The sequence below is a fragment of the Zosterops lateralis genome (genome assembly GCF_965231275.1).
Source record: "Zosterops lateralis genome assembly, chromosome: 24".
NCBI classification, from domain to species: domain Eukaryota; kingdom Metazoa; phylum Chordata; class Aves; order Passeriformes; family Zosteropidae; genus Zosterops; species Zosterops lateralis.
This window is the reverse complement of record NC_139784.1, coordinates 5,807,198-5,816,882: the sequence shown is the minus strand read 5'-3', so window position 1 is coordinate 5,816,882 and position 9,685 is coordinate 5,807,198. Positions and strand designations below refer to the sequence as shown.

The window sequence follows — 9,685 nt, the reverse complement described above, 5'->3', positions numbered from 1 at the left end:
TTTCACGGGAGGAAATTGGGACCCCCATCCCCGGGCTCTGTTGGGTCCCGGTGTCTGCCGGTCCCGGTGTCGCTGTGCGACCTCCGGCCACCGGGCGCCGCCGTAGCACGGCCGGGGCTGTCCGGGGCTGTCCGGGGCTGTCCGGGGCTGTCCGGGGCTGGACAAGGCGGGGCTGGACGGGGCTGGACCAGGGTTGGACCGGGGCTGGACAGGGCGGGCTCGGGCAGAGCCGGAGGAGGTGCGGAAGCAGCGACAGGTCGGTCCGTGGGCACGGGCAGGGCCCGGGAGGTCCCGGGTACCGGAGAGGGGGGAACCCCCCAACTCACCCTGACATGGGGGTCCTGATGTCCCCCAAGGTTTAGGGGCCACATGGGGCCACCACAGCCCCGGAGCGACCCTGGGGACACCTCCAGGGCAGGGACAGGGGGTTGTCACCACCCTAAGTGTCTCCATGGGGTCCCCGATGTCCCCCCAGCTCCAGGCACCACCCCAGACTCCCCCCCAAAGTGACCCTGGGGCCACCTTCAGGACAGGGACACCTCCAGGACAGGGATAGGGGGTTGTCACCACCCTGGGTGCCTCCAGCCCACCCCTCCATGGGTTCTCTGATGTCCCCCCAGCTCCAGGCACCTCTTCACCCCCCATGCAGCCCCAACACTCTGAGGACACTTCCAGGACAGGTACAGGGGGTTGTCACCACCCTAAGTGTCTCCATGGTGTCCCCGATGTCCCCCCAGCTCCAGACACCACCCCAGACTCCCCCCAAAGTGACTCTGGGGACACCTCCAGGGTGGGGACACCTCCAGGACGGGGACAGGGGGTTGTCACCCCCCTCGGTCCCTCCAGCCCACCCCTGATGTCCCCCCAGCTCCAGGCACCATCCCAGACTCCCCCCAAAGTGACTCTGGGGACACCTCCAGGGCGGGGACAGGGGGTTGTCACCACCCTGGGTGTCTCCATGGGGTCCCCGATGTCCCCCCAGCTCCAGGCACCCCATCATCCCCCAGCAACCCCTCCAGACTCCCCCTGTGCAGCCCCAAAGTGACTCTGGGGACACTTCCAGGGCGGGGACAGGGGATTGTCACCCCCTGGGTCCCTCCATGGTGTCCCTGATGTCCCCCCAGCTCCAGGCACCACCCCAGACTCCCCCCAAAGTGACTCTGGGGACACCCCCAGGGTGGGGACACCTCCAGGACAGGGACAGGGGGTTGTCACCCCCCTGGGTCCCTCCAGCCCACCCCTCCATGGGTTCTCTGATGTCCCTCCAGCTCCAGGCACCTCTTCACCCCCCATGCAGCCCCAAAGTGACTCTGGGGACACTTCCAGGACGGGGACAGGGGGTTGTCACCACCCTAAGTGTCTCCATGGTGTCCCTGATGTCCCCCCAGCTCCAGGCACCACCCCAGACTCCCCCCAAAGTGACTCTGGGGACACCTCCAGGGCGGGGACACCTCCAGGATGGGGACAGGGGGTTGACACTGCCCTGCCCCAGTTTAGGATGGCGGGGGAGGTCCCTGTCCCCTCGTCCTGTGACTGTTTCGTGGCGCTGCCGCCCCACACGGCGTCCCCCGTCGTCATCTTCGGCAAGAACGCGGATCGTCCCCGGGACGAGGTCCAGGAGATCGTCCATGTCCCCGCTGCCACCCACCGGCCTGGGGACAAAGTCCAGGTGAGGCCGTGCCGGGGCTGGGGTGGCTGCTTGGGGTCAGTGCGTCAGGGGTAAGGTCACCCATGTGTGTCCCCTGCCTTTGGGCAGGTCTCTGGGTGGGGGTGGCTGCAGGGACAGTGCCAAGAGTCACCTCTGTGTCCCCCTAAAGAAACTCCCTGTGCCATGGTGGCTGCAGGGACAGAGCACTGAGTGTGGCAGGTGTCACCTCCATGTCCCCTCAAAGCAAATCCTTGGGCCATGGTGGCTGCAGGGGACAGAGCATTGGCCATGCCAGATGTCACCTCTATGTGCCATGGTGGCTGCAGGGACAGAGCGCTGAGAGTGCCAAGTGTCACCTCTGTGTCCCCCTAAAGAAACTCCCTGGGTGAGGGTGGCTGCAGAGACCGAGCACTGAGTGTGCCAGGTGTCACCTCTGTGTCCCCCCAGAGAAACTCCCTATGCCATGGTGGCTGCAGGGGCAGAGACAAGAGTCACCTCTGTGTCCCCCTAAAGAAACCCCTTGTGCCATGGTGGCTGCAGGGACAGAGCACTGAGAGTGCCAAGAGTCACCTCTGTGTCCCCCTAAAGCAACTCTCTGGGTGGGGGTGGCTGCAGGGGACAGAGCATTGAGAGTGGCAGGTGTCACCTCTGTGTCCCTCCAGGGGACAGAGCACTGAGAGCGCCATGTGTCTCCTCTGTGTCCCCCCAGAGAAACTCCCTGGGTGAGGGTGGCTGCAGGGACAGAGCACTGAGTGTGCCAGGTGTCACCTCCATGTGCCAGGGTGTCACCTCTGTGTGCCAGGCTGGCTGCAGGACACAGAGCAGTGACCATGCCAGTGTCACCCCCGTGTCCCCACAGTGCACATACCTGGAGATCGATCAGGTGGAGCACACCCACGCCGTGGTGCTGAGCCGCCCTGCCTGGCTCTGGGGGGCAGAGATGGGAGCCAACGACTGCGGTGTCTGCGTGGGCAATGAGGGCGTGTGGAGCCGGGAGCCCGTGGGGGAGGACGAGGCCCTGCTGGGCATGGACCTGGTGAGGTGAGGAGGGAGAGGGTGGGGAGGATGGTGAGGATGGTGAAGATGCTGAGGATGGTGAGGATGTTGAGGATGATGAAGATGGTGAGGATGTTGAGCATGGTGGGGACAGTGAGGACATTAAGAACGCCAAGGATGGAGAGGATGAGGATGCTGAGGATGCTGAAGATGCTGAGGATGGTGAGGACCGTGAGGATGTTGAGGTTGGCGAGGATGGCAAGGATGGGGAGGATGGTGAGGATGATGAAGACAGTGAGGATGGTGGGGATGTTGAGGATGCTGAAGATGCTGAGGATGTTGAGGACAGTGAGGACATTGAGAACGGCAAGGATGGTGAGGATGAGGACAGTGAGGATGTTGAGAACGCTGAAGATGCTGAAGATGGTGAGGACAGCAAGGATGTTGAGGATGGTGAGGCTGGTGAGGATGCTGAGGATGTTGAGGACAGTGAGGATGCTGAGGATAAGGACAATGAGGATATTGAGGATGCTGAGGATGCTGAAGATGCTGAGGATGGTGAGGACCGTGAGGATGTTGAGGTTGGCGAGGATGGCAAGGATGGGGAGGATGGTGAGGATGATGAAGACAGTGAGGATGGTGGGGATGTTGAGGATGCTGAAGATGCTGAGGATGTTGAGGACAGTGAGGACATTGAGAACGGCAAGGATGGTGAGGATGAGGACAGTGAGGATGTTGAGAACGCTGAAGATGCTGAAGATGGTGAGGACAGCAAGGATGTTGAGGATGGTGAGGCTGGTGAGGATGCTGAGGATGTTGAGGACAGTGAGGATGCTGAGGATAAGGACAATGAGGATATTGAGGATGCTGAGGATGCTGAAGATGCTGAGGATGGTGAGGACAGCGAGGATGTTGAGGTTGGTGACATGTTGAGTATGGTGATGACAGTGAGGACAATGAGGATGGTGAGGTTGGTGACATGTTGAGTCTGGTGATGACAGTGACGACAGTGAGCAGAGCACCGTGTCCCCGCTGTCCCATCCCCTGTCCCTGTCCCTGACGGGCACTGCCACCTCAGGCTGGCTTTGGAACGAGGCAGCTCAGCCCGTGAGGCCCTGGATGTGATCACCACTCTGCTGGAACGCCACGGCCAAGGCGGGAACTGCAAGGAACAACCAGAACCCTTCGTGTACCACAACACCTTCCTGCTGGCCGACCGCACCGAGGCCTGGGTGCTGGAGACCGCCGGCCGCTACTGGGCTGCCCAGCAGATCCGTGGTGAGCCTGACTGGGAGAACTGGGAGCACTGGGAGCTCAGGGAATCCCCCAGAGCCCCCCGAGTGACTTTTTGCCTGGCACAGAGGGCAGCCACAACATCTCCAACCAGCTGAGCATCGGCAGCGACATCACGGCCGAGCACCCGGGGCTGCGGGAGCGGGCGAGGAGCCAGGGATGGTGGAGCGGGGATGGCGAGTTCAACTTCGCACAGGCCTTCTCCCTGGAGAGGCAGCCCCCGAGAATGGAGGCGGCCAAGGCACGGCTGCAGGCCGGGAGGGAGCTGCTGAGGAGGCATGAAGGTGGGGATGGGGATGGGGATGGGATGGGATGGGATGGGATGGGCATGGGGATGGGTATGGGATGGGATGGGGATGGGATGGGGATGGGATGGAGATGGGATGGGGATGGGGATGGGGACGGGTTGGGGATGGGATGGGATGGGGATGGGGCCTTCTCCCTGGAGAGGCAGCCCCCGAGAATGGAGGCGGCCAAGGTGTGGCTGCAGGCAGGGAGGGAGCTGCTGAGGAGGCATGAAGGTGGGGATGGGATGGGGATGGGATGGGATGGGATGGGATGGGATGGGATGGGATGGGATGGGGATGGAATGGGGATGGGGATGGGATGGGATGGGGAGAGGATGAGGATGGAAACATGACAGGAACAGGAAGGGGAATAGGACAGGGACAGGATGGCGATGAGGACAGAACAGGAATGGGGACAGGAGGGGATAGGGATGGGTACAGGATGGGGACAGGAAATGGGATAGGACAGGGACAAGGATGGGGACAGGATGAGGACAAGAAGGGGGATAGGACAGGGGCAGGACAGGGAAGGGAACAGGGCAGGGACAGGGATGGGGACAGGAATGGGGATGAGGACAGGAAGGAGGACAGGACAGGGACAGGAATGGGGATACCCATCCATCACTCCCCAAGAGCTGCTTCCACGCTGGCAAGGAGCTCTTGTAGCAGCACTCAGGTGGGGACAGGGGCAGGGATGGGGACAGGTATGAGGACAGGGGTGGGAGCAGGACAGGGACAAGAAGAGAGATAGGACAGGGACAGGAATGGGGATGAGGACAGGGATGGGGACAGGGATGGGGACAGGGATGGGGACAGGGACGGTGACAACAATGCCCACCCATGGCTCCTGTGCTGGGAGGGGACAGGGCCTGGCCCAGGCACAGCCACCCCAGCCCCTCCCCACCTCCCATAACCCACCTGCCAGCACTGAGGTGACCCTTCCCTGTCCCCACAGGTCACATCACGGCCGAGACGCTGATGTCCATCCTGCGGGACAAGGCCAGCGGGATCTGCGCGGACTCGGAGGGGATCCGCACGGCCGGCAGCATGGTGTCCGTGCTGCCCCGCGACCCCGCCCGGCCCTGCGTGCACTTCTTCACCGCCACCCCCGACCCCTCCAGGTGAGCCTGACCCTCCAGGTGAGCCTGACCCCTCCAGGTGAGCCCCGACCCCTCCAGGTGGGCCCTGACCCCTCCAGGTGAGCCCCAACCACTCCAGGTGAGCCCCAACCCCTCCAGGTGGGCCCTGACCCCTCCAGGTGAGCCCCGACCCCTCCAGGTGGGCCTCAACCACTCCAGGTGAGCCCTGACCCCTCCAGATGAGCCCCAGCCCCTCCAGGTGAGCCCCAACTCCTCCAGGTGAGCCCCCATCCCTCCAGGTGAGCCCTGACCCCTCCAGGTCAGCCCCAACCACTCCAGGTGGGCCCTGACCCTTCCAGATGAGCCCCAGCCCCTCCAGGTCAGCCCCAAACCCTCCAGGTGAGCCCTGACCCCTCCAGATGAGCCCCAGCCCCTCCAGGTGAGCCCCAAACCCTCCAGGTGAGCCCTGACCCCTCCAGATGAGCCCCAGCCCCTCCAGGTGAGCCCTGACCCCTCCAGGTGAGCCCTGACCCCTCCAGGTGAGGGTAAATAATTCTACTGGAGTTTGGTTTTCAGCCGTCTGATCCTGTTTAAATAATTCTCCTGGAGTTTGATTTTTTCAGCCTTCTGGTGTCGTTTGAATAATTCTCCTGGAGTTTCTCACGCATTTAACATAAACAAAAATAGATTGTTTTCACATTCCTCTCTACAATGGACTGATGGTTTGACCACTGAGGTCTCAGAGGGGTGTTCCTCTCATCCCCCAAATCCTTAATCAAATCCCACACCCTATTTAAACCCCAAAAATCATAATAAACTTCTTTCTCTACTCACTTCTTGCTGCACCAGGAATTGTCCTCTCTCACCCCAGCTCCTCCTGCTCCTCCCCAGGTCTGTGTTCAAGCCCCTGGTGCTGGTGGCGGGGCTGCGGGCGGTGCCGCAGGTGAGGTCGCCCACCTTCCCGCAGGACCCGGCCCGGCAGGTCCCGAGGTTCCGGCGCTCCGTGGACCGGCGGCACGAGCTGTACCGGCGGCACCAGGCGGCGCTGGAGCTCATGGAGAGAGAGCCGGTACCGGGGGGACCCAGGGGATGGGGACACCGGGGACACCAGAGACACCAGAGACCTCAGAGCCCTCGGGGACAGAGACCCCAGAGAGCCCAGAGACCCCACAGACCACAGAGATGTCAGAGACCCTGCAGACCCCAGAGACCTCATAGACCCCACAGACCCCAGAGACCCCATAGAGCTCAAAACTCCACAGACCCCCCAGAGAACCCAGAGACCCTGCAGATCCCACAGACCCTACAGACCACCGAGACCCCAGAGACCCCACAGAGCTCACAGACCCCGCAGACCTCAGAGAGCTCACAGACCTCACAGACCCTGGGGGGCCCAGAGACCCCACACACCCCAAAGACCCCACAGATCCTGCAGACCCCAGAGATCCCACAGACCCCGCAGACCTCAGAGACCTCAGAGACCTCAAAGACCCCAGAAACCCCACAGACCCCAGAGACATCACAGACCCCACAGATCCCAGAGATCCCAGAGACTTCAGAGACCCCAGAGAACTTATAGACCCCAGAGACATCAGAGACCCCAGAGAGACCAGAGACCCCGCAGGGCCAGAGACCACAGAGACCTCACAGACCCCACAGAGCTCACAGAGCCCAGAGACCCCAGAGACCCCACAGACTCCAGAGACCCTGCAGATCCTGCAGACCTCCCAGACCTCATAGACCCCAGAGATCTCACAGACCCCACAGGCCCTGCAGACCCCACAGACTCTTCTGCATCCTGCAGTGGGAACAAACTCCCTGAGCTCCCTGATCCCACCCTGTAATGGGATCAAATCTGAACTCTCTGATCCCACTCTGGGATGGGATCAAATCTGAGCTCTCAGATCCCACCCTGGGATCAGACCAGACCCTGTGATCTCTCTGATCCCACTCTGGGATGGGACCAGACCCCCTGAGCTCTGTGATCCCACTCTGGGACAGGACCAGACCTCCTGAGCTCTCTAATCCCACTCTGGGGTGGGATCAAATCTGAGCTCTCTAATCCCACTCTGGGATGTGACCAGACCCCCTGAGCTCTCTAATCCCACTCTGGGACAGGACCAGCCCCCCTGATCTCTCTAATCCCACTCTGGGATGAGACCAGACCCCCTGAGCTCTCTAATCCCACTCTGGGACAGGACCAGCCCCCCTGATCTCTCTGACCCCCCCCTGATCCCCCAGGAGCGGGGCCAGCAGCTGCTGCAGACGCTGCAGGAGCTGGAGCAGCAGGGCCTGCAGGGGATGAAGGAGCTGCTGGAGGGCACCGTCAGCCCCTGCCCCGAGGAACTGGCCGACCTCTTCTTCGACTGCGTGGAGGCCGAGATGAAGTTTTACACCTAAAACCCCACACAGGTGGGTGGGCTGGGAGCTTTTCGTGGATGAGGAATCAACAAAACATTCCCAGCCCTCTGTTTGCCCCTTGGAGAAAGCACCCAGGGGTGGGCACGGCCTGGAAGGAGGTGTAAAGGGGATGGAATATGGGATGGGATTGGGAGTCCATTCCAAAGTGCTTTTCCCCATTCCCAGCCCCTCAGGATGGCTGTAGGATAGTGAGATTGGGGTGGAATAAAGACTTTATTCCTGACCTCTCAGGATGGCTGTAGGACAGTGGAATTGGGAATAGAGACTATTCCTGGCCTCTCAGGATGGCTGGAGGGTGGTGGGATTTGGGTTGGAATAAAGACTTTATCCTATTCTCTCAGGATGGCTGTAGGATGGTGAGAGTGGGATTGAGGTGGAAATACTTTATTCCCCACCTCTCAGGATGGCTGTAGGATGGCAGGATTTGGATGGGAATAAAGACTTTATTCCTGCCCCCTCAGGATGGTGGGACTGGGGTTGGAATAGAGAGTTTATTCCTATTCCCTCAGGATGGCTGTAGGATGGTGAGAGTGGGGTGGGAATAGAGACTATTCCTGACCTCTCAGGATGGCTGTAGGATGGTGGGAATAAAGCCTTTATTCCTGACCCCTCAGGATGGCTGTAGGACAGTGGAAATGGGAATAGAGAGTTTATTCCTGGCCCCTCAGGATGGCTGTAGGATGGTGGGATTGGGGTGGGAATAGAGACTATTCTTGGCCTCTCGGGATGGCTGTAGGGTGGTGGCATTGAGGTGGAAATACTTTATTCCTGGCCTCTCAGGATGGCTGTAGGATGGTGGGATTGGGGTGGAAATAGAGACTTTATTCTCATTCTCTCAGGACACCTGTAGTACAATGAGATTGGGTTAGGAATAATCATTTTATTCCTGGCTGCTGCTGCTGCTGCGAAATATTCAGGATAACGACCCATTCCCTGCCCCTTTAGCACCAATCTCTTCCTCCAGATCCTTCCCTGAGGTCTGGACAGCGCCGGGACCTCTCTGGGAGCCGCTGGGAGCCGACAGAGGTGACAACCGTGTCCCTTGGGGACAGGGCTGTCCCCGGCGGGCTTTGGTGGCTCTGTCCTGCCCGGGGCTCTGCAGCAGCACCGCCCGACGCTCCAGCAGCTCCAGCAGCCGAGCCTGATGCTCCTCAAAGCTCTTCCTCCTCCTCCTCTGAGCCCGCCCCACCATCTCCCGGTGAACGTCGGCGAAAAAATCTGCCGGGGGTGTTGGGAAAGATGGGACAGGAAGGATTTATGAATATGATTGCATGGTGAGAAATACTGTAGATGTAAAAGCTGAGTGAAATAGGAATGAAAGCCAGTTTTGAGACGTGAGCTGGAAGACAGTGATGAGCTGGAGATGGGTGAAAAGACAGAAAAACAAAAGACAGAAATGTTGCCTTTCCATCCTGCAAAGGCATCAGGGAACAAGTACATAAGAAAGAAGTTTATGGAGTTTAGAATATAAAATGACATGGTAATGTAGTAGTTCTCATGGGCTGCGTGCAAAGTTTGTAGGTTTTGTATCTCGCACCGGTTGGTCACTGTAAATTAGAATATTCAACACAAAAAGAGATAGAATGGATTGGAACAAGAGGATCGCTCTCTTCTCGTGGCTCTCCTACATTTTTCCCTTACCTTTCTCTTCTCCTGGCTCTCCTATCCTCTTCTCTGGCCCTCTCACCCCTCTTCCCTCACCTCTCTTCTCTTGGCCCATCCCCTCTCCTTTGTCTCACCTCCCTTCCTCCTGTTTTCTCCCCATGTTTTTCCCTCCTCCTACCCCATTTTTACCCCTGAGCTCTCTTCTATCTCTCTCTCCCCATTCTCTCTTCAGGGCTTTGCTCCAGCCCAGGCTGGTGGCTGAAGGCAAAGCCCTTTTTACCCACAACCCTTGTAATAATAAACCCAAGTGTTTCTAGAACATCTCAGCTCTGCAAAGTTCCTTGTCCCTGCCATCC

General features: G+C 59.8%; 1 protein-coding gene across 2 annotated transcripts; it reads left to right on the top strand.

The window, feature by feature from the left end:
- Nucleotides 1–205: 205 nt before the first annotated feature.
- SCRN2 (secernin 2) lies at nt 206–9,648 on the top strand. 2 transcript variants are annotated; one of them, XM_083877738.1, is made up of 9 exons: nt 206–256; nt 1,498–1,669; nt 2,508–2,689; nt 3,723–3,922; nt 4,006–4,221; nt 5,180–5,345; nt 6,195–6,372; nt 7,545–7,715; nt 8,689–9,648. In XM_083877738.1, exons 2-8 carry the CDS (start codon nt 1,499–1,501, stop codon nt 7,701–7,703), a joined length of 1,272 nt encoding a protein of 423 aa, XP_083733864.1. In that variant the 5' UTR covers nt 206–256; nt 1,498; the 3' UTR covers nt 7,704–7,715; nt 8,689–9,648. The 2 variants fall into 2 exon arrangements, with proteins under 2 accessions (XP_083733864.1, XP_083733863.1); XM_083877737.1 differs by having other exon boundaries at nt 1,493–1,669.
- Nucleotides 9,649–9,685: the final 37 nt, after the last annotated feature.